Here is a 23324-nt window from a genome sequence, read left to right as displayed (position 1 = left end):
TCTGACAACACCAGGTTTAAGTCGGTTGGTTGGACTTAAACCTGGTGTTGTCAGACTTTTTACTGTGTTTACCCCAGTCCAACGCTGGCATATCCACATCATGACAGAGAGAGAGAGCAGACAGTGACAGGTAGGTGTGCTGACTGTTAGCTCGCTATCGTCCCAGGGCTTCATGTTAAACAGTCTCTTGCCTTGTTCCAAGTGACTGATCGAAAGTCCGCCTTTGTCGGTTGTTAATATTAACACAAAACAATTGCACCTGCAAAAACAATGAGTAAATGGAGCAGGACATATTTCCAGAATGTTGCACAGGTCACACAGAGTTTGTCAAAACATGTTGTCAGTCTTGTGAAAGAAAGTGGCTGCTTACAAAGGGAGGCCATATGAGGGGGAGGGGAAAGTGAGGGGGAAGGGAGAGAGTGAAGGACAGGTTGGGGAGGGGAGAGAGTGTGAGGGGGAGGGGTGTGAGTGAAGTACAGTGTGACAAAGAAATGGCTGACTAACTGAAGACATACTTTGGTTCTGCCTTCACAAATGTGGACACAGATAAGACAGCAGAAATGTTGGAAATCCCACGGTTTAATGAGAGAGAGAACTGAAGGAAATCAGCAGTAGTAGAGAAATGGTGTTGTGAAAACTGTTGGCATTGAAGGTGGATAAATCCCTCGGGCCTGATAATCTTCATCCCAGAGTACTTCATCCAGAGAAGTGGCCCTGGAAATAGTGGATGCATTGGTGGTCATCTTCCAGGATTCTGTAGAGTCTGGAACAGTTCCTTCAGATTGGAGCGTAGCAAGTGTAATCCCACTATTTAAAAAGGGAGGTTGAGAGAAAACAGGAAATTATAGACTAGTCAACCTGATGTCGGGGGTGGGGAAAAATTTAGAATCCATGATCAAAGAATTTATGGCAAAACACTTGGAAAACAGTAGCAGGATTGGACAGAGTCAGCATAGATTCATGAAAGAGAAATCATGCTTGACAAATCCACTAGAATTTTAGTACAATTGATGAGGGGGAGCCAGCGGATGGGGTTTATTTGGACTTTCAGAAGCTTTTGACAAGTCCCACAATTAGCGTGTAAAGTTAAAGCACGTGGAATTGGGGGTGGTGAATTAAGATGGATAGAAAACTGGCTGGCAAACAGGAAACAAAGAATAGTAATAAATGTTTTTTTTCTGATGGGCAGGCAATAACTAGTAGGGTGCCGAAGGGTTCAGTGCTGGAATCCCAGCCTTCAATGTATATTAATAATTTAGATGAGGTAACTAAATTTAATATCTCCAAATTTACAGATGACACAAAGCTGGGTAGGAGGGTGAGCTGTGAGGAGGATGCAAAGACCCTTCAGTGTAATGTGGAGTGAGTGGGCAAATGCATGGCAGATGCAGTATAATTTGGATAATTTGGCATCTCCACATCATGTGTAATTTGGATAAATGTGAGCTTATCCACTTTACAGGCAAGAATACGAAGGGACGTTCCGATCTGAATAGCCATAAATTGAAGGAGGCAAATGTGCAATGAGATCAGAGTGTCCTTGTACACCAGTCAATGAAGATAAGCATGCTGGTGCAGCAGGCAGTAAAAAGGCAAATGGAATGGTAGCCTTCATTGTGAGAGGCTTTGAGTACAGGAGCTGGGATGTCTTGCTGCAATTATAGGGCTTGGTGAGGCCACATCTGGAATATCACTGTCTGTCTGTCTGTCTCTCTCTCCTTCTCCCCCCTCTCTGTCTCTCTCCCTGTCTCTGACAACACCATAGAACATAGAACATTACAGCGCAATACAGGCCCTTTGGCGTTTGATAAGGTTCCCCATGGTAGGCTACTGCAGAAAATGCAGATGCAAGGGATTGAGGGTGATTTAGCAGGAGGAGGTGTTGGCAATTCTTGAGAGTGTGAAAATAGATAAGTCCCCTGGACTGGATGGGATTTACCCAAGGATTCTCTGGGAGGCTAGGGAGGAGATCACAGAGCCTTTGGCTTTGATCTTCATGTCGTCATTGGCTTCAGGTATAGTGCCGGAAGACTGGAGGATAGCAAGAAGGGGAGTAGAGACCATCCTGGGAATTATAGACCAATGAGCCTTACTTCTGTTGTGGGCAAAGTTTTGGAAAGAATTATAAGGGATAGGATTTATAATCATCTAGAGGGAAATAAATTGATTAGGGATAGTCAACACGGTTTTGTGAAGGGTAGGTCGTGCCTCACAAACCTTATCGAGTTTTTTGAAAAGGTGACCAAAGAGGTGGATAAGGGTAAGGCAGTTGACGTGGTGTATATGGATTTTAGCAAAGTGTTTGATAAGGTTCCCCATGGTAGGCTATTGCAGAAAATGCAGATGCATTGAGGGTGATTTAACAGTTTGGATCAGGAATTGGCTAGCTGATAGAAGACAGAGGGTGGTGGTTGATGGGAAATATTCAACCTGGAGTGCAGTTACAAGTGGTGTACCTCAAGGATCTGTTTTGGGGCCACTGCTGTTTGTCATTTTTATAAATGACCTAGATGAGGGTGTAGAAGGATGGAATAGTAAATTTGCTGACGACACCAAAGTCGGAGGAGTTGTAGACAGTGAGGATGGATGTTACAGTTTGCAGAGGGACATAGATAAGCTGCAGAACTGGGCCGAGAGGTGGCAAATGGAGTTTAATACGGAAAAGTGTGAGGTGATTCACTTTGGTAAGAATAACAGGAGTACAGAATATAGGGCTAATGGAAGGACTCTTAGTAGTGTTGACGAGCAGAGAGATCTTGGTGTACATGTGCATAGACCCCTGAAAGTTGGCACCCAGGTTGATAAGGTTGTTAAGAAGGCGTACGGTGTGTTAGCTTTTATTCGTAGAGGGATTGAATTTCGGAGCCGTGAGGTCATGTTACAACTGTACAAAATTCTGGTGTGGCCGCACTTGGAGTATTGCGTACAGTTCTGGTCTCCGCATTATAAGAAGGATGTGGAGGCATTGGAAAGGGTGCAGAGGAGGTTTACCAGGATGTTGCCTGGTATGGTAGGAAGGTCTTATGAGGAAAAGTTGAGGGACTTGAGGTTATTTTCATTGGAGAGAAGAAGGTTGAGAGGTGACCTGATTGAGGCATACAAGATGATCAAAGGATTGGATAGGGTGGACAGTGAGAGCCTTTTACCTCGGATGGTGATGGCTAACACAAGGGGACATAGCTTTAAATTAAGGGGTGGTAATTATAGGACGGATGTCAGAGGTAGGTTCTTTACTCAGAGGGTAGTAAGGGCGTGGAATGCCCTGCCTGCAGCAGTTGTGGACTCGCCAACTTTAAGGGCGTTCAAATGGTCAGTGGATAGGCATATGGATAACATTGGAATAGTTTAGGTTAGAGGGTCATTAGATTGGTTCCACTGGTCGGCGCAACATCGAGGGCCGAAGGGCCTGTACTGCGCTGTAATGTTCTATGTTCTATGATTGGAAAATGGCTAATATTACACCGCTGTTTAGAAAAGGTAGCAGGCAAAAGGCAGGGAATTATAGGCCGATTAGCTTGACATCTGTAGTTGGAAAAATGCTAGAATCCGTCATCAAAGAAGAAATAGCGAGGCACCTAGAAAAGAACGGTGTGATCAAGCAGACGCAGCACGGATACGTGAAGGGAAAGTTGTGTTTGACAAATTTTGAGGGGAATTGCTTGATAGAGCAGACGCAGCACAGCTTCGTTAAGGGGAAGTCGTGTCTGACAAATTTATTGGAGTTCTATGAGTATGTGTCGAGGGCGGTGGATAGAGGAGAGCCGGTGGATGTGGTCTTTCTTGATTTTCAGAAGGCGTTTGACAAGGTACCTCACAAGAGGTTATTACAGAAGGTAAGGGGGCATGGAGTTGGGGGTAGGGTGTTAGCGTGGATAGAGGATTGGTTGTCAAATAGGAGGCAGAGAGTGGGGGTTAATGGGTGCTATTCGGATTGGCAGTTGGTGACTAGTGGAGTGCCCCAGGGGTTGGTGCTGGGGCCTCAGCTATTTACCATTTATATAGATGATCTGGAGGAGGGAACCGAGTGTATGGTGTCGAAATTTGCTGATGACACCAAGATTGGTGGAACGGCAAATTGCGCGGAGGGTGTGGAGAGTCTGCAGAAGGATCTAGATAGGCTGGGCGAATGGGCCAGGAAATGGCAAATGGAATTTAATGTTGGCAAGTGCGAGGTGGTCCACTTTGGTAGGAATAATGGTAGGAAGGAGTATTTCTTACGTGGCGAAAAATGGCAGCAGGCGACGGTGCAGAGGGACCTCGGGGTCCTTGTGCATGAGTCACAAAAACCCAGCTTGCAGGTGCAGCAGGTGGTCAGGAAGGCGAATGGGATGCTGGCCTTCATAGCGAGGGGGATTGAATATAAAAGTAGGGAGGTCTTGCTGCAGCTGTATAGGGCATTGGTGAGGTCGCAGCTGGAGTACTGTGTGCAGTTTTGGTCGCCGTACTTAGGCAAGGATATTTTGGCCTTGGAGGGAGTGCAGAGAAGGTTTACTAGGCTGATGCCGGAGTTGAGGGGGTTGAGCTATGAGGAGAGGCTGAATAAACTAGGCTTGTACTCGTTAGAGTTTAGAAGAATGAGGGGAGATCTCATTGAGACGTATAAGATGATGAATGGGATGGATAGGATAGAGGTGGAGAGACTCTTCCCGCTCAGAAAGGACAGTAGGACTAGGGGGCACAGCCTCAAGATAAAGGGGAGGCGGTTTAGAACAGAGTTGAGGAGTAACTTCTTCACTCAAAGGGTGGTGAATCTCTGGAATTCTCTGCCCGTTGAGGTGGTGGAGGCTGCCTCGCTAAATATTTTTAAAACGCGGGTTGATGGGTTTTTGATAAGCGAGGGGATTAAGGGTTATGGGGAGAGGGCGGGAATGTGGAACTGAGCCACGACAGATCAGCCATGATCTTATTGAATGGCGGGGCAGGCTCGAAGGGCTAGGTGGCCTACTCCTGCTCCTATTTCTTATGTTCTTAAATTTACTGGATTTCTATGAAGATGCGACCAGTGCGGTAGACAGAGGGGAACGGTGGATATGGTGTTTTTAGATTTCCAGAAGGTGTTCGATAAGGTGCCTCACAAAAGGTTGCTGCAGAAGGTTAGGGTACACGGAGTTGGGGGTAAAGTGTTAGTGTGGATAGAGGATTGGTTATCTAACAGGAAGCAGAGAGTTGGAATCAATGGATGCTATTCTGGTTGGCAGTTGGTGACTAGAGGAGTGCCGCAGGGATCGGTGCTGGGACCCCAACTGTTTACCGTTTATATAGATGATCTGGAGAAGGGGGCTGAGTGTAGGGTAACAAAATTTGCTGATGACACGAAGATGAGTGGAAAAGTGAATTGCGTGGAGGGTGTGGAAAGTCTGCAGAGATCTGGATAGGCTAAGCGAGTGGGCGAGGACCTGGCAGATGGAGTATAATGTTAGCAAATGTGAGGTTATCCACTTTGGCAGAAATAATAGTAGGAGGGATTATTATTTAAAAGGTGAAAAGCTGCAGCATGCTACGGTGCAGAGGGCCCTGGGGGTCCTTGTGCACGAGTCGCAAAAACCCAGTCTGCAGGTGCAGCAGGTGATCAAGAAGGCGAATGGAATATTGGCCTTTATAGCGAGGGGGATTGAATATAAAAGCAGGGAGGTCTTGCTGCAACTGTACAGGGCACTGGTGAGGCCGCAGCTGGAGTACTGTGTGCAGTTTTGGTCCCCTTATTTGCGTAAGGATATATTGGCCTTGGAGGGAGTACAGAGAAGGTTCACCTGGCTGATACTGGAGATGAGGAGGTTAGCTTATTAAGAGAGATTGAATAGACTGGGCCTGTACTCATTGGAGTTTAGAAGGCTGAGGGGGGATCTTATAGAGACTTACAAGATAATGAAGGAGCTAGATAGGATAGAGGTAGAGCGATTCTTTCTGCTTAGAAAGGAAAACAGAACTAGAGGGCACAGACTCAAAATAAGAGGGGGGGGGGGGCGCAGTTTAGAATGGAGTTGAGGAGGCACTTCTTCACTCAAAGGGTGGTGAATCTCTGGAATTCTCTGCCCGTTGAAGTGGTGGAGGCTACCTCGCTAAATGTATTTAAGTCCTGGGTAGATAGATTTCTGATAGACAAGGGAATTATGGGTTATGGGGAGAAAGCGGGAAAGTGGAACTGATCCACTTCAGATCAGCCATGATCTTATTGAATGGCGGGGCAGGCTCGAAGGGCTAGATGGCCTACTCCTGATCCTATTTCTTATGTTCTTGTGATATAGATGAACAACAATGGACCCAGCACTGATCCCTGTGGCACACCAATAGTCACAGGCCTCCACTCAGAAAAGCAATCCTCACTACCACTCTCTAACTTCTTCCATCTGCATTATTCTTCCATTGAGCCAATGTCTAATCCAATTTACTACCTCTCCATGTATATTTAGCCACTGAACCTTCCTAACTAATCTCCCATGTGAGACCTTGTCAAAGGCCTTACTGAAGTCCATGTAGACAACATCCCTTCATCCACTTTCCTGGTAACCTCCTTGAAAAAGTCTAATAGATTGGTTAAACGTGACCTATCACGCACAAAGCCATGTTGACTCTCCCTAATAAGTCCCTGTCCATCCAAATATTTATAGATCCTATCTCCTAGTACTCCTTCCAATAACTTACCTACTACTGACTTTGAATTCACCAGCCTATAATTTCCCGGATTACTTTTTGAGCCCTTTATAAACAGCGGAACAACATGAGCTATCCTCCAATCATCCGACACCTCACCCGTGGATACCGACATTTTAAATATATCTGCCAGGGCCCCTGTAATTTCAACACTAGTCTCCTTCAAGGTCCGAGGGAATACCCTGTCCGGTCCTGGGGATTTGTCTCAAGACAGCAAGCACCTCCGAGGCCATATGGGTGGAGCTGAGAAACAGGAAAGGTATGACCACATTAATGGGGTTGTATTATAGACCACCTAATAGTCAGCGAGAATTGGAGGAGCAAATCTGTAGAGAGATAGTAGACAACTGCAGGAAACAAAGTTATGATAGTAGGGGGTTTTAATTTTCCACATATAGATTGGGACTCCCATACTGTTAAAGGTCTGACGGGTTAGAGTTTGTAAAATGCATTTTAGAAGGCGTTTGACAAGGTGCTTATCCCTTCATTAATGCTTTAATCCATTTTCCCTCCCACTCTGCAGGATCATAGTCAGTGCTCCTCTCGAGAAGAACCAGACTGGCACCAGAACTGGTGTAGTCTACCGATGCCAGTACGCCACTGAGTCCTGCCAACCGCTTTCTGTCGTGGGTAAGCGTTCTGCTTTGGGATGTGCATTGTGATTGATGGTGTGTGAGGCAGCAGTCTGCTCTGTGAGCTGCTGTTCCTGCATAGGCAGGCAGGAGGTACACTTCCAACCCTTCTACAGCATAGAGCAGAAACTGCAATGGGTGAGAGTCAGAGGGAGTGAGGGTGAGAGTCGGGGTGAGGGTGAGAGTCAGAAGGGGTGAGGGTGAGAGTCAGAGGGAGTGAGAAACTATCATTCATTCGGATCCTGTCCGACCTCCATCTGGCTCCAGAATCACAGCAACATGAGTGACTCCTAACTGCCCCTCAGAGGGCAGTGAGGGATGGACAGTGTCAGTCACACCCCTGTCTGCGTGACTCCCTGATATAAAGATATGTAGAGTAAGTGGGGAGGCTACAGAATGACTTGGACAGGCTAGGAGAGTGGGTAAAGGAGTGGCAGAATACAGTATGAGAAAGTGAGAGATTGGGCACTTTGGTTGGAAGAATAGAGGTGTCACACAGCATCAGGGACCCGGGTTCGATTCCCGGCTTGGGTCATTCTCCATGGAGTTTGCACGTTCTCCTCTTGTCTGCGTGGGTTTCCTCCGGGTGTTCCGGTTTCCTTTCACATTCCAAAGAGGGTTAGGTGGATTGGCCATGCTAAATTGCCCCTTAGTGTCAGGGGGACTAGCTAGGGTAAATACATAAGGTTATGGGGATAGGACCTAGGTGGGATTCTGGTCAGTGCAGACTTGATGGGCTGAATGGTTTCCTTCTGCACTGTATGATTCTAAGATTCTAAATGGGGAAAGGCTTTGGAAATTTGAAGCACAAAGTGATTTGGGAGCCCAGGTTCAGGACCCTCTAAAGGTTAACATACAGGTTCAGTTAGCAGTTAGGGAGGCAAATTCAATGTTAGCATTCACTTCTCGAGGTCTAGAATACAAGAGCAGGGATGAACTGCTGAAGCTGTATCAGGATCTGGCCAGACCCCGTTTGGAATATTGTCAGCAGTTGTGGGCCCCATACCTAAGGAAGGATGTGCTGGACTTGGATGGGGTCCAGAGGAAATTCACAAGAATGATCCCTGGAATGAAGGGTTTGTCACATGAGGAACGGTTGAAGATTCTGGGCCAATATTCGATGGAATTTGGAAGGATGGAGGGGAATCTAATTGAAACTTACAGAATACTGAGAGGCCTAGATAGAATGGGCGTTGAAGGGATGTTTCACTAGTGGGAGAGACTAGAATGCGAGGGCACAACCTCAGAGTGAAGGGACACTCCTTTAAAACAGAGGTGAGGAGGAATGTCTTCACCCAAAGGGCGGTGAATCTGTGGAACTCATTGCCACAGAGGGCTGTGGAGGCCAGGTCATTGGGTGTTTTTAAGACAGAATAGATAGGTATTTGATCAATAAAGGGATAAGGTGTTATGGGGAGAAGGCAGAAGAATGGGGATGAGAATCATATCAGCCATGATTGAATGGTGGAGCAGACCCGATGGGCCAAATGGCCTAATTCTGCTCCTATAACTTATGGTCTGACCCTTCCGCTCTCTATGAGTGACTCTCCAACCCTCCCTCCGAGTGTCTCTCTGACACTCAACCCTCCGTCCGAGTGTCTCTCTGACAGTCCCCCTCCGAGTGTTTCTCTGACCCTCCCTCTCACTCTGAATGACTCTCTGACCCTCCCTCTCCCTCCGAGAATATCTTGGAACCTCCCTCTCTCTCCGAGTGACTCTCTGACCCTCCCTCTCTCTGTGAGTGTCTCTCTGACACTCCGTCTCCCTCCGAGTGTCTGACCCTTCCTCGCTCCCCAAGTGACTCACTGATCTTCCCTGTCCCTCCGAGTGATCACTGACCCTCTGTCTCTCTCTGAGTGACTCTGAACCTCCTCCTTCTGAGTGACTTTGAAACTCCCTTCTCTCTGAGTGACCCTCCATCTTCCTCTGAGTGACTCTCTGTCCCTCCCTTCCCTCTGTGTGATTCTCTAACTCTCCATCTCCCTCATGGACAGCAGTGTACCACAGGGATCAGTGCTGGGTCCTCTGCTATTTGTGATTTTTATCAGTGACTTGGAAGAGGTGGCTGAAGGGTGGGTCAGTAAATTTGCTGATGACACCAAGATTGGTGGAGTAGTGGATGAGGTGGGGGGCTGTTATAGGCTGCAAAGAGACATTGATAGGATGCAGAGCTGGGCCGAAAAGTGGCAGATGGAGTTTAACCCTGATAAGTGCGAGGTGATTCGTTTTGGTAGGACAAACTTGAATGCAGATTGCATGGTCAACGGCAGGGTTCTAAGGAGTGTGCAGGAAGAGAGAGATCTTGGGGTTCATATCCACATATCTCTGAAGGATAGAGCTGTGAAGAAGGCTTATATTGTGTTAGCGTTTATTAACAGGGGGTTTGAATTTACGAGCTGTGGGGTTATGCTGCAACTCTTCTGGAGCTTGGTGAGACCACATTTGGAATATTGTGTGCTGTTTTGGTCACCTCACTATAGGAAGGATGTGGAAGCATTGGAGAGAGTGTAGAGAAAATTTAGCAGGATGCTGCCTGGTTTGGAGGGTAGGTCTTATGAGGAAAGGTTGAGGGAGTTGGGGCTTTTCTCTTTCGAGTGGAGGAGGATGAGAGGTGACTTAATAGAGGTTTATAAGATGATGAGAGGATAGATAGAGTGGATGTTCAGAGATTATTTCCTCAGGTGGATGTAGCTGTTACTAGAGGGCATAATTATGAAGTTGATGGTGGGAGATATAGGAGGGATGTCTGAGGTAGATTCTTTACTCAGAGAGTGGTTGGGTGTGGAATAGACTGCCTGCTGTGATAGTGGAGTTGGACACTTCAGGAACTTCAAGCGGTTATTGAATAGGCACATGGAGCACACCAGAATGATAGGGAGTGGGATAGCTTGATCTTGATTTCAGACAAAGCTCGGCACAACGTAGGTGAAGCGTTGAATGAATACTTTTCTTCAGTGTTCACTAAGGAGAGGGGCCATGTTTTTGAGGATGAGTGCGTGATACAGGTTGATAGGATAGAGGAGGTAGATGTTCTGAGGGAAGATGTATTAGCAATGCTGAAAAACCTGAGGGTGGATAAGTCCCCTGGGCCAGATGGAATACATCCTGGGATACTTTGGGAGGCAAGGGATGAGATTGCGGAGTGTTTAGCTTTGATCTTTGGGTCCTCACTGTCCATGGGGATAGTGCCAGAGGACTGGAGAGTGGCAAATGTTGTTCCTCTTTTCAAGAAAGGAAATAGGAATGACCCTGGCAATTATAGGCCAGTTAGTCTTGCTTTGGTGGTAGGTAAGTTAATGGAAAGGGTCCTGAAAGATAGGATTTATGACCATTTGGAAAAATTCAGTTTAATCTGGGATAAATCAGCACGGTTTTGTGAGGGGTAAATCCTGCCTCACAAATTTGATTGAATTCTTTTAGCAGGCAATAGAGTGTATGGACAAAGGTCGGGCAGTTGATGTTGTATACATGGATTTTAGAAAGGCGTTTGATAAGGTTCCCCACAGTCGGCTCATGAAGAAGATAAGGAGGTGTGGGATAGAAGGAAACTTGGCCGATTGGATAAGTAACTGGCTGTCTCATAGAAGACAGGGTGGTGGTGGAAGGAAAATTTTCAGACTGGAGGCCAGTTACCCGCGGTGTACCACAGGGATCAGTGCTGGGTCCTCTGCTATTTGTGATTTTTATCAGTGACTTGGAAGAGGGGGCTGAAGGGTGGGTTAGTAACTTTGCTGGTGACACCAAGATTGGTGGAGTAGTGGATGAGGTGGGGGGCTGTTATAGGCTGCAAAGAGACATTGATAGGATGCAGAGCTGGGCCGAAAAGTGGCAGATGGAGTTCAACCCTGATAAGTGCGAGGTGATTAATTTTGGTAGGACAAACTTGAATGAGGATTACAGGGTCAACGGCAGGGTTCTAAGGAGTGTGGAGGAACAGAGAGATCTTGGGGTTCATATCCACAGATCTCTGAAGGTTGCCACTCAAGTGGATAGAGCCGTGAAGAAGGCTTATAGTGTGTCAGAGTTTATAAACAGGGGGTTTGAGTTTAAGAGCCATGGGGTTATGCTGCAACTATACAGGACCTTGGTGAGACCACATTTGGAATATTGTGTTCCGTTCTGGTCACCTCACTACAAGAAGGATGTGGAAGCATTGGAGAGAGTACAGAGGAGATTTACCAGGATGCTGCCTGGTTTGGAGGGTAGGTCTTATGAGGAAAAGTTGAGGGAGTTGGGGCTTTTCTCTTTGGAGCGGAGAAGGATGAGAGGCAACTTAATAGAGGTTTATAAGATGATGAGGGGGATTGATAGAGTGGACGAACAGAGACTGTTTCCTTGGGTGGATGTAGTTGTTACTAGGGGGCATAACTATAAGGTTCATGATGGGAGATATGGGAGGGATGTCTGAGGTAGATTCTTCATGATGTGGAGATGCCGGCGTTGGACTCATCGACTCATCGATCGACAGTTCCGACGCGCCATAGCGATAAACTGCACCGACCTCCTCAGGAGACAAACACGGGACATGGTGGACAGAGTACCCTTCGTCGTCTAGTACTTCCCTGGAGCGGAGAAGCTACGACATCTCCGGAGTCTTCAATGTATCATTGATGAAGACGAACATCTCGCCAGGGCCATCCCCACACCCTCACTTCTTGCCTTCAGACAACCACACAACCTCAAACAGAGCATTGTTTACAGCAAACTACCCAGCCTTCAGGAGAACAGTGACCACGGCACCACACAACCCTGCCACAGCAACCTCTGCAAGACATCGTGGATCATCGACATGGATGACATCATCACACGTGAGAATACCATCCACCAGGTACACGGTAAACACTCTTGCAACTCAGCCAACGTTGTCTACCTGATATGCTGCAGGAAAGGATGTTCCAAAGCATGGTACATTGGGGAGACCATGCAGACGCTACAACAACGGATGAATGAACATTGCTCGACAATCACCAGGTAAGATTGTTGGCGAACACTTCAGTGGTCACGGGCATTCAGCCTCTGACCTTCGGGTAAGCATTCTCCAAGGCAGCCTTCACGACACACGACAGCGCAGAGTCGCTGAGCAGAGACTGATAGCCAAGTTCCGCACACATGAGGACGGTCTCAACAGGGATCTTGGGTTCATGTCGCACTATCTGTAACCCCCGTGACTTGCCTGGGTTTGCAAAACCTCACTTACTGTACTGTCTGGAGACAATACACATCTCTTCAACCTGTGCTTAATAAGAACATAAGAACATAAGAAATAGGAGCAGGAGTAGGCCATCTAGCCCTTCGAGCCTGCCCCGCCATTCAATAAGATCATGGCTGATCTGTTGTGGCTCAGTTCCACTTTCCCGCCCTCTCCCCATAACCCTTAATCCCCTCTCTTATCAAAACCCATCAACCCGCTTCTTAAAAATATTTAGCGAGGCAGCCTCCACCACTTCAACGGGCAGAGAATTCCAGAGATTCACCACCCTTTGAGTGAAGAAGTTCCTCCTCAACTCCGTTCTAAACCGCCTCCCCTTTATCTTGAGGCTGTGCCCCCTAGTCCTACTGTCTTTTTTGAGCGGGAAGAGTCTCTCCACCTCTATCCTATCCATCCCATTCATCATCTTATACGTCTCAATGAGATCTCCCCTCATTCTTCTAAACTCCAACGAGTACAAGCCCAGTTTATTCAGCCTCTCCTCATAGCTCAATCCCCTCAACTCCGGTATCAGCCGGTATCAGCCTAGTAAACCTCCTCTGCACTCCCTCCAGTGCCAAAATATCCTTGCGCAGGTGCGGCGCCCAAAACTGCACACAGTACTCCAGCTGCGGCCTCACCAATGCCCTATACAGCTGCAGCAAGACCTCCCTACTTTTATATTCAATCCCCCTCGCTATGAAGGCCAGCATCCCATTCGCCTTCCTGACCACCTGCTGCACCTGCAAGCTGGGTTTTTGTGACTCATGCACAAGGACCCCGAGGTCCCTCTGCACCGTCGCCTGCTGCAGTTTTTCGCCACGTAAGTAATAGTCCTTCCTACCATTCTTCCTACCAAAGTGGACCACCTCGCACTTGCCAACATTAAATTCCATTTGCCATTTCCTGGCCCATTCGCCCAGCCTATCTAGATCCTTCTGCAGACTCTCCACACCCTCCGCACAATTTGCCTTTCCCCCAATCTTGGTGTCATCAGCAAATTTCGACATCAATGCTCCATCCACTTACATTGTCGGCCACTTTAAGACTTGAACAGCAGGTTAGGTGTAAAGATTTGTATTCTAATCAGTAATCTGTAAACTGTCTGTGCTTTATATGCTCTGTCTGAGGCCAGAACTCTTCATTCACCTGACGAAAGGGCAAACCCCAAAAGCTTGTGAGTTTACTATCAACTAAATCGGTTGGACTTTAACCTGGTGTTGTCAGACTTCTTACTGTGTATTCTTCACCCAGAGAGTGGTTGGTGTGTGGAATACACTGCCTGCTGTGGTAGTGGAGTCGGACACTTTAGGAACTTTCAAGCAGTTATTGGGTAGGCACATGGAGCACACCAGAATGATAGAGAGGGGATAGCTTGATCTTGGGTTTGGACATAGCTCGGCACAACATTGAGGGCCAAAGGGCCTGTAGTGTGCTCTATGTTCTAGAGTGACTCTCTGAACCTCTGTGTCCTCCAAGTGATTCTGTGACCCTCCAAATCCCTCCAATTGACTCTCTGACCCTCCAAATCCTGCCGAGTGTCTCTCTGACACTCCCTTCCTCCAAGTGTCCCCCTGACCCTCCCTCCCTCCGAATGTCTCTCTGACCTTGCCTCCCTCCGAGTGTCTCTCTGACCCCCCCTCTCTGAGTGCCTCTCTGACCCCCCCCTCTCTGAGTGCCTCTCTGACCCCCTCCCCCTCTGAGTGTCTCTCTAACCCCCCCCCTGAGTGTCTCTCTGACCCCCCCCCCCCTGAGTGTCTCTCTGACCCCCCCCTCTCTGAGTGTCTCTCTGACCTCTCCCCCCCCAAGTGTCTCTCTGACCCCCACCCGAGTGTCTCTCTGACCCCCCCCTTTCTGAGTGTCTCTCTGACCCCCCCCTCTCTGAGTGTCTCTCTGACCTCTCCCCCCCCCCAAGTGTCTCTCTGACCCCCCCCTGAGTGTCTCTCTGACCCCCCCCTTTCTGAGTGTCTCTCTGACCCCCCCCTCTCTGAGTGTCTCTCTGACCTCTCCCCCCCCCAAGTGTCTCTCTGACCCCCCCCTTTCTGAGTGTCTCTCTGACCCCCCCTTCTCTGAGTGTCTCTCTGACCTCTCCCCCCACAAGTGTCTCTCTGACCCCCCCCTCTCTGAGTGTCTCTCTGACCTCTCCCCCCACCAGTGTCTCTCTGACCCCCCCCCCTCTCTGAGTGTCTCTGTGACCACCCCCCCCCCCGAGTGTCTCTAGTGACCCCCCCCTCTCTCTGAGTGCCTCTCTGATCCCCCTCCCCCCGAGTGTCTCTGTGGACCCCCCCTCTCTGAGTCTCTGTGAGCCCCCCCCCCGAGTGTCTCTGTGACCACCCCCCCCGAGTGTCTCTGTGACCCCCCCTCTCTCTGAGTGCCTCTCTGATCCCCCCTCCCCCGAGTGTCTCTGTGACCTCAGTGACTCTCTGATTTCCCCTCTCTCCAAGTGAACCTCTGACTCTCCCTCTGCATCCACAGCTCCTGAGGAATGCGGGGCCATCTCTCTGGACTCTCGTTGTCAACGCAGACACACAGTCAACCCTCGGTGCTGGTGAGTTGTGAGTGAAGCAGCTGAGTTACTGGCAGTGTGGCAGGGTGTGTGTGTGACTCCCCCCCACCCCCACTGGAGCCTCCTCTCCGCCCCCTCTCCCCGCCACGGAGCCTCTCCCTCTTCCCCCCCTGCGGGAGCCTCTCCCTCTTCCCCCTGCGGGAGCCTCTCCTCTTCCCCTGCGGAGCCTCCTCCCCCCGCGGGAGCCTCTCCCTCTTCCCCCTGCGGGAGCCTCTCCCTCTTCCCCCTGCGGAGCCTCTCCCTCTTCCCCCTGCGGGAGCCTCTCCCTCTTCCCCCTGCGGGAGCCTCTCCCTCTTCTCCCTGCGGGAGCCTCTCCCTCTCCCTCTCCCCTCTCCCCTGCAGGAGCCTCTCCCTCTCCCCCTGCGGGAGCCTCTCCCTCTCCCCCTGCGGGAATCTCTCTCTCCCCCTGCGGGAATCTCTCTCTCCCCCCGCCGCGAGTGCTTCTCTCTCTCCATCGGGAGCCCCTCTCTGTCTCTCTCCCCCTGCGGGAGTCTTTCACTCTCCCCCTGCGGGAGTCTTTCACTCTCCCGCTGCGGGAGTCTTTCACTCTCCCCCAGCGGGAGTCTTTCTCTCTCCCCCTGTGGGAGCCTCTCTCTCTCTCTCTCCCTGTGGGAGCCTTTCTCGCTCCATCCATGAGAGACTCTCTCTCTCTTTTCTCCTCCTCTCCCCCCTACCCCCGCAGGCTGTCTTCCCCCTGCAGGGCTGTCTCTCTCTCTCCTTTTCTCCCCATGGGAGCCTCTCTCTCTCCCTGCAGCAATGTCTCTCTCTCTCTCTCCCCCACCGCAGGAGCCTCTCTCTGTCTCTCTCCCCGCGGGGACTCTCTCCCTCTCTCTTCGTGGGAGCCTATCTCTCTCTCCCCCGTGGGAGCCTCTCTCTCTCTTCCCGCAGCAATGTCTCTCTCTCTCTCTCTCTCTCCACCCCCGCAGGAGCCTCTCTCTCTCTCTCTCTCCCCGTGGGGGCTCTCTCCCTTTCTCTCTGCGGGAGCCCCTCTCTCTCCCCATGGGAGCCTCTCTCTCTCCCCGCAGGAATGTCTCTCTATCTCTCTCCCCCCATGGGAGCCTCCCTCTCTCTCTCTCTCTCCCTGCAGGAGCCTTTCTCTCTCTCTCTCTCCCTGCGGGGCTCTCTCCCTCTCTCTTCATGGGAGCCTGTCTCTCTCTCCCCAATGGGAGCCCCTCTCTTTTTCTCTCTCTTCCTGCGGGAACCGCCGTCTCTGTCCCCGCAGGAGCCTCTCTCTTTCTGTCCGCGGGAGGTTTGCTTTCCTGCTTGGGTCACTGTCTGTGTGGAATCTGCACATTCTCCCCGTGTCTGCGTGTGTTTCCTCTGGGTGTTCCACTTCCCTCCCACAGTCTGAAATAAGTGCTGGTTAGGTGCGTTGGCCGTGCTAATTCTCCCTCAGTCTACCTGAACAGACGCCAGAGTGTGGTGACGAGAATATTTTCACAGTAATTCATTGCAGTGTTAATGTAAGCCTACTTGTGACAATAAGAAATAAAGTTTAAACTGACACTTTCCTCTTAATCTCTGATAGGCCTGTGGACCAACGTTCTCCCACCAGTGTGGACAAAATACCTATCAGAATGGAATCTGCTTCCTGTTCAATGGAAGTTTTCAAAATGTAGCAAGATTTCCTCCAAAAACACGAGGTAATTTCAGAGTTACTTCACCCCTTGAGTCCGAAAAGTCAGAACTTTCATTATTTATTGAGTTCTGTATTTTGCAATCTCTGAAGGCGACTGCTGATTCAGGGAAAACTTTGAGAAAACCATAAATTACTGCAACTGATTGGTGGCCTGGATTCGAGAGAGAAATTGGCCCACAGTGTCAGATGTGGTGAGATAGAGTAAAGCTCCCTCTCCACTGTCCCCCATCAAACACTCCCAGGACAGGTACAGCACGGGGTTAGATACAGAGTAAAGCTCCCTCTACACTGTTCCCCCATCAAACACTCCCAGGACAGGTACAGCATGGGGTTAGATACAGAGTAAAGCTTCCTCTACACTGTCCCCCATCAAACACTCCCAGGACAGGTACAGCACGGGGTTAGATACAGAGTAAAGCTCCCTCTACACTGTCCCCATCAAACACTCCCAGGACAGGTACAGCATGGGGTTAGATACAGAGTAAAGCTCCCTCTACACTGTCCCCCATCAAACACTCCCAGGACAGGTACAGCACGGGGTTAGATACAGAGTAAAGCTCCCTCTCCACTGTCCCCCATCAAACACTCCCAGGACAGGTACAGCATGGGGTTAGATACAGAGTAAAGCTCCCTCTACACTGTCCCCCATCAAGCACTCCCAGGACAGGTACAGCACGGGGTTAGATACAGAGTAAAGCTCCCTCTCCACTGTCTCCCATCAAACACTCCCAGGACAGGTACAGCATGGGGTTAGATACAGAGTAAAGCTCCCTCTACACTGTCCCCCATCAAACACTCCCAGGACAGGTACAGCACGGGGTTAGATACAGAGTAAAGCTCCCTCTATACTGCCCCCCCCCCATCAAACACTCCCAGGACAGGTACAGCATGGGGTTAGATACAGAGTAAAGCTCCCTCTACACTGTCCCCCATCAAACACTCCCAGGACAGGTACAGCACAGGGTTAGATGCAGAGTTAAACATTCCCAGGTTTGTTATGTATTTGGAGGGTACAGAGTACGTCATGTGGATTGGTGAGTTTTGACTCCACACTTTTCTCTCTGTTGTACTCCTCTTGGTCTGATGTGTCAAACTGCACTTTGCATTTTGAACTCATCCACTGGTGCTCCAGTAGTGAATTGGGTTTATGCTGCTCATGTGTCTGACAGCAGTGACCATTTTCCCAGCAGAGCATTGTTGTTTCAATCTCTGAGACAGAGCCAGCTCTTCCTGCAGAGAGCTGTGCTTCCTCTCTCTGCCTCCAGCTGCTGGGGGTTGTGTTTGCTGTGTCCCAGCACAGGACCTTTCTCAGCATGTTCTCTGATTCACACTGGGCTGTAGCTGCTTGCTCTGTCTTCTGGACAATGATTGATTGTGTCTCTCTGTCTCTCCCTCCTTCCCTCCCCCGTCCCTCACCCCCTCTCTCACTCTCCCTTTCCCTCTCTGGCCCACCTCTCTCGCCCTCCATCACTCTCCCTCACTACCTCCCTTTTGCCACTCTCTACCCCCCGCCCCGCCCCAGACTGTTTCACTGCGAAAGTTGACCTCGCTTTCCTCATTGATGGCTCAGGCAGTATTTTACCAGATGACTTCATACGAATGAAGGACTTCATAATGACAATGCTGCGGCGCTTCAAACTTCGGGATGTCCAGGTAGAAAGCCGACCATCTCCCCCGGGCAGTGTCCGTCTCCCCCTGGGCAGTGTCCGTCTCTCTCGGGCAGTGTCTGTCTCCCCCGGGGCAGTGACCATCTCTCTCGGGCAGTGTCCGTCTCCCCCGGGGCAGTGTCCGTCTCTCTTGGGCAGTGTCTGTCTCCCCCGGGGCAGTGACCGTCTCCCCTGGGGCAGTGACCGTCTCCCCCGGGGCGGTGACCGTCTCCCCCGGGGCGGTGTCCGTCTCTCGCCGGCAGTGTCTGTCTCTCTCGGGCAATGTCCATCTGCCCCCCGGGCAGCAACCATCTCTCCCCCCCCCGGGCAACGTCCGTCTCCCCCGGGCAGCGACCATTTGCCCGTGAGTGTCGTGTATCTCTCTGTGAGTGATGGGCGAGAGTGGGATTGGACTGTGTGGGATATTAAAGGGTGCGGGGAGAGAGAGGGGAGTGGGATTAGACCGGATGGGTTATTAAATGGTGCGGGCAGCGAGCGGGAGAGTGGGATTAGACTGGGTGGGATTAAAAGAAGGGTGTAGGAAATGAGGGAGAGAGTGGGATTAGACTGAATGGAATGTCCAGGCAATTCTGGATTTGGTGATGTGTAATGAGGCAGACTTGATTAGGGAACTTAAGATGAAGAAACCCTTAGGGAGCAGTGAGTGCAGTATGATAGAATTTATCCTGCAGTTTGAGAGGCAGAAACTGGAATCAGACGTAACAGTATTGCAATTAAATAAACATAACTACAAAGAGATAAAAAAAAGAAGAAAAAACAAAGAACAAAATCAGCCCGGGAAACAGGCCCTTCGGCCCAACGAGCCCGCGCCGCCATCTCAACACCACCAGTCCACCTCTCTACCCATGACCCCTATCTAATGTTTTATGGCCATCCAGATTGAGGGAAACTGATTTAGGGACAACTTATTTAGGGACAATCAGCCTAACAGCACATCTTTGGGGCATGGGAGGAAACCGGAGCACCCGGAGAAAACCCACGCAAGCACGGGGAGAATGCGCAAACTCCCACAGACACCGGCCCAAATCCATGTGTCTGCACAGCAATCAGCGATAGTCACTGAGCTGTCGTCTTGCCCAGTACCTGGTCCAGTTTAGGCACACACTAACGACATGAAGCACTAGGCCAATCTCGAACAACCAAGAGCAGTCCCAGTACGACCCATCGCGTGTATGCCCCTCGTTGGACATGAGGTGGACCGACTTAAAACCTGTGAATGAAAAGAGAAAAAACATTATTATCATACCATACCCATTTACATTACCAGGGACGCCCCAATGCTAATGACCCTTATTAAAAATGATCTCCTATATCCACCCATCTCCAACTCAGTTATGTGCCTGTCTAAGTTACTCTTAAAGGACTTTTAGCGTGTTTGCCTCCACCACCTTACTTGGCAGAGCATTCCATACCCCCACTACCCTCTGTGTGAAAAACCTCCCTCTAATATCTGTGTTGTACCTCTCCCCCCTCACCTTAAGTCCATGGCCCCTTGTCCTACGTGTCTCTATTATAGGAAATAGATGAGGTGGGGGAGCTGGCCAGAGTTGACTGCAAAGGGAGCCCAGGAGGGAGGACTGTGGAATAGCAATGGCAGGAGCTTTTGGGGGTTATTCGGGAGGCATAACAGAAATTCACCCAAGGAGGAGGAAACAGGCTAAGGGGAGGACGAGGCATCCATGGCCTACGAGGGATGTCAAGGACAGCATAAAAGCATACGAAGTGGCGAGGATCAGTGGGAAGACAGAGGATTGGAAAGCCTTTAAAAGTGAACAGAAGACAACTAAAAAAGCAATAAGGGGGGAGAAGATGAAATATGAGTGTAAGGTAGCTAGTAATACAAAAGACAACAGGAAATTTTTTTCAATAAAAAAATAAGAGAGAGGCAAAAGTAGACATTGGACCACTGGAAAATGAGGCTGGAGAAGTAATAATAGGAAACAAAGCAATGTTAGAGGAACTGAATAGTTACTTTGCATCAGTCTTCACAGTGGGAGACACCAGTGGGATGCCAGAGCTCAGGGGGCACAGGTGAGTGCAGTGGCCATCCCTAAGGAGGAAGTTCTGGGGAAACTGAAAGATCAGAAGGTAGACAGGGTCGTAAAAGAGATAGCTGAGGAAATTGTGGAGGCATCAGTGGTGATTTTTCAGCAATCGCTGGAGGCAGGGAGGGACCCAGAGGACTGGAAAGTAGCGAATGTAACATCGCTGCCTAAGGTGGGAGAGAGGCAGCAGACGGGAAATTATAGACCGGTTAGCCTGACTTCAGTCATTGAGAAGATTTTAGAATCCATGATTAAAGATGAGATCGCGGAGTACTTGGAAGAGCATGACAAAATAGGACTGAGCCAGCACAGCTTTGTCAATGGGAAGTTTGTGTCTGACAAATCTGTTAGAGTCCCTTGTAAGCCTGGCAGATGGAGTATAATGTTAGCAAGTGTGAGGTTATCTACTTTGGCAGAAATAATAGTAGGAGGGATTATTATTTAAAAGGCGAAAAGCTGCAGCGTGCTACGGTGCAGAGGGACCTGGGGGTCCTTGTGCATGAGTCGCAAAAACCCAGTCTGCAGGTGCAGCAGGTGATCAAGAAGGCGAATGGGATGCTGGCCTTCATAGCGAGGAGGATAGAATATAAAAGCAGCGAGGTCTTGCTGCAACTGTACGGGACACTGGTGAGGCCACAACTGGAGTACTGTGTGCAGTTTTGGTTGCCGCACTTGAGGAAGGATATATTGGCCTTGGAGGGAGTGCAGAGGAGGTTCACTAGGCTGATACCGGAGATGAGGGGGTTGGACTATGAAGAGAGACTAAATAGATTGGGTCTGTACTCGTTGGAGTTTAGAAGGATGAGGGGGGATCTTATAGAGACGTATAAGATAATGAAGGGGATGGATAGGGTAGAGGTAGAGAGATTCTTCCCGCTCAGAAAGGACAGCAGGACTAGAGGGCACGGCCTCAAGATAAGGGGGGAGCAGTTTAGATCAGAGTTGAGGAGGAACTTCTTCACTCAAAGGGTGGTGAATCTCTGGAATTCTCTGCCCATTGAAGTGGTGGAGGCTACCTCGCTAAATATATTTAAGTCACGGGTAGATAGGTTTTTGATAGACAGGGGAATTAAGGGTTATGGGGAGAAAGCGGGAAAGTGGAACTGATCCACTTCAGATCAGCCATGATCTTATTGAATGGTGGGGCAGGCTTGAAGGGCTAGATGGCCTACTCCTGCTCCTATTTCTTATGTTCTTAGTTCATTGAGGAGGTAACAAGGAAGTTAGATAAAGGAGAACCAGTAGACATAATTTATTTAGATTTCCAGAAGGCCTTTGACAAGGTGCCGCATCGGAGACTGTTAAATAAGTTAAGAGACCATGGTGTTAAGGGTAAGATCCTGGCATGGATAGAGGATTGGCTGAGTGGCTGAAGGCAGAGAGAGGGGATAAAGGAGTCTTTTTCAGGATGGCAGCCGGTGACTAGTGGTGTGCCTCAGGGGCTGGTGCTGGGACCACAACTTTTCACAATATATGTTAACGATTTGGAGGAAGGAACTGAAGGCACTGTTGCTAAGTTTGAGATGATACAAAGATACGTAGAGGGACAGGTAGTATTGAGGAAGCAAGGGCGTTGCAAAAGGACTTGAACAGGTTAGGAGATTGGGCAAAGAAGTGGCAGATGGGATACAATGTGGAAAAGTGTGATGTTTTGCACTTTAGAAGGAGGAATAGAAGTGTAGACTGTTTTCTAAATGGGGAAATGCTTAGGAAATCAGAAACACAAAGGGACTTGGGAATCATTGTTCAGGATTCTCTTAAGGTTAACGTGCAGGTTCAGTCGGCAGTTAGGAAGGCAAATGCAATGTTAGCATTCATGTCAAGAGAGCTCGATTACAAGAGAGGGATGTACTTCTGGGGCTGTATAAGGCTCTGGGCAGACCCCACTTGGAGTATTGTGAGCAGTTTTGGGCCTCGTATCCAAGGAGGAATGTGCTGGCCTTGGAAAGGGTCCAGAGAAGGTTCACAAGAATGATCCTTGGAATGAAGAGCTTGTTCTATGAGGAATAGTTAAGGACTCTGGGTCTATCTTCGTTGGAGTTTAGAAGGATGAGGGGGAGATCTGCAAGGCCTGGATAGCATGAACGTGGAGAGGATGTTTCTACTAGTAAAACTAGAAAAACTCGAACCAGAGGGCACAGCCTCAGGCTAAAGGGACGATCCTTTAAAACAGAGATGAGGAGGAATTTCTTCAGCCATAGAGTGGCGCACCTGTAGAACTCTTTGCTGCAGGAGGCTGTGGAGGCTGGGTCATTGAGTGCCTTCAAGATGGAGATAGATAGGTTTTTGATTAATAAAGCGATCAGGGGTTATGGGGAAAAGGCAGGAGAATGGGAATGAAAAAGAAAATCAGCCATGATTGAATGGCAAAGCAGACTCGATGGACTGAGTGGCCTAATTCTGCCCCTATGTTTTATGGTCATGTATTTAAGGGTGTGGGGAGTGAAGGTGAGTTTAGGATTAGACTGGGTGGGATATTAATGGGTGCAGGGAGTGAGTGGGGAGAGTGGGATTTGACTGGATGTGATATTAAAGGGTGCAAGTAATTGAGGGCATGAGTGGGATCAGACTGGGTGGGATATTAAAGGGTGCAGGAAGTGATGGGAAGAGTGGGATTAAACTGGGTGGAATATTAAAGGGTGCGGGGAGTGAGGGGGGAGAGTGGGATTAGACTGCGTAGGATATTAAAGGGTGTGGGGGGTGAGGGGAGAGTGGGATTAGACTGGGTGGGATATTAAAGGGTGTGGGGGGTGAGGGGAGAGTGGGATTAGACTGGGTGGGATATTAAAGGGTGCAGGAAGTGACAGGAAGAGTGGGATTAAACTGGGTGGAATATTAAAGGGTGCGGGGAGTGAGGGGGGAGAGTGGGATTAGACTGGGTGGGATATTAAAGGGTGCGGGAGTGAGGGGGAGAGGGGGATTAAACTGGGTGGAAT

At 49.4% G+C, this 23324-nt stretch overlaps 1 protein-coding gene across 1 annotated transcript in view; it reads left to right on the top strand.

Moving 5' to 3' along the window:
- The window catches only part of LOC145339065 (integrin alpha-M-like), a gene marked incomplete at its 3' end in the record, with an annotated part of 165647 nt that overhangs the window by 41416 nt on the left and 100907 nt on the right, over positions 1-23324 (top strand). Inside the window, exons 3-6 of the mRNA XM_080183486.1 lie at positions 7175-7281; positions 14947-15019; positions 16566-16680; positions 18199-18329. Coding sequence (XP_080039612.1) covers positions 14957-15019; positions 16566-16680; positions 18199-18329 — 309 coding nt within the window. The remainder of the gene's footprint in view (positions 1-7174; positions 7282-14946; positions 15020-16565; positions 16681-18198; positions 18330-23324) is intronic.

This window comes from Carcharhinus amblyrhynchos, unplaced genomic scaffold, assembly GCF_965287045.1.
Source record: "Carcharhinus amblyrhynchos unplaced genomic scaffold, sCarAmb.v2.hapA chromosome_305, whole genome shotgun sequence".
Classification (NCBI taxonomy): Eukaryota; Metazoa; Chordata; class Chondrichthyes; order Carcharhiniformes; family Carcharhinidae; genus Carcharhinus; species Carcharhinus amblyrhynchos.
The sequence above is the reverse complement of the archived record's forward strand: the minus strand, read 5'-3'. Positions and strand labels throughout refer to the sequence as shown.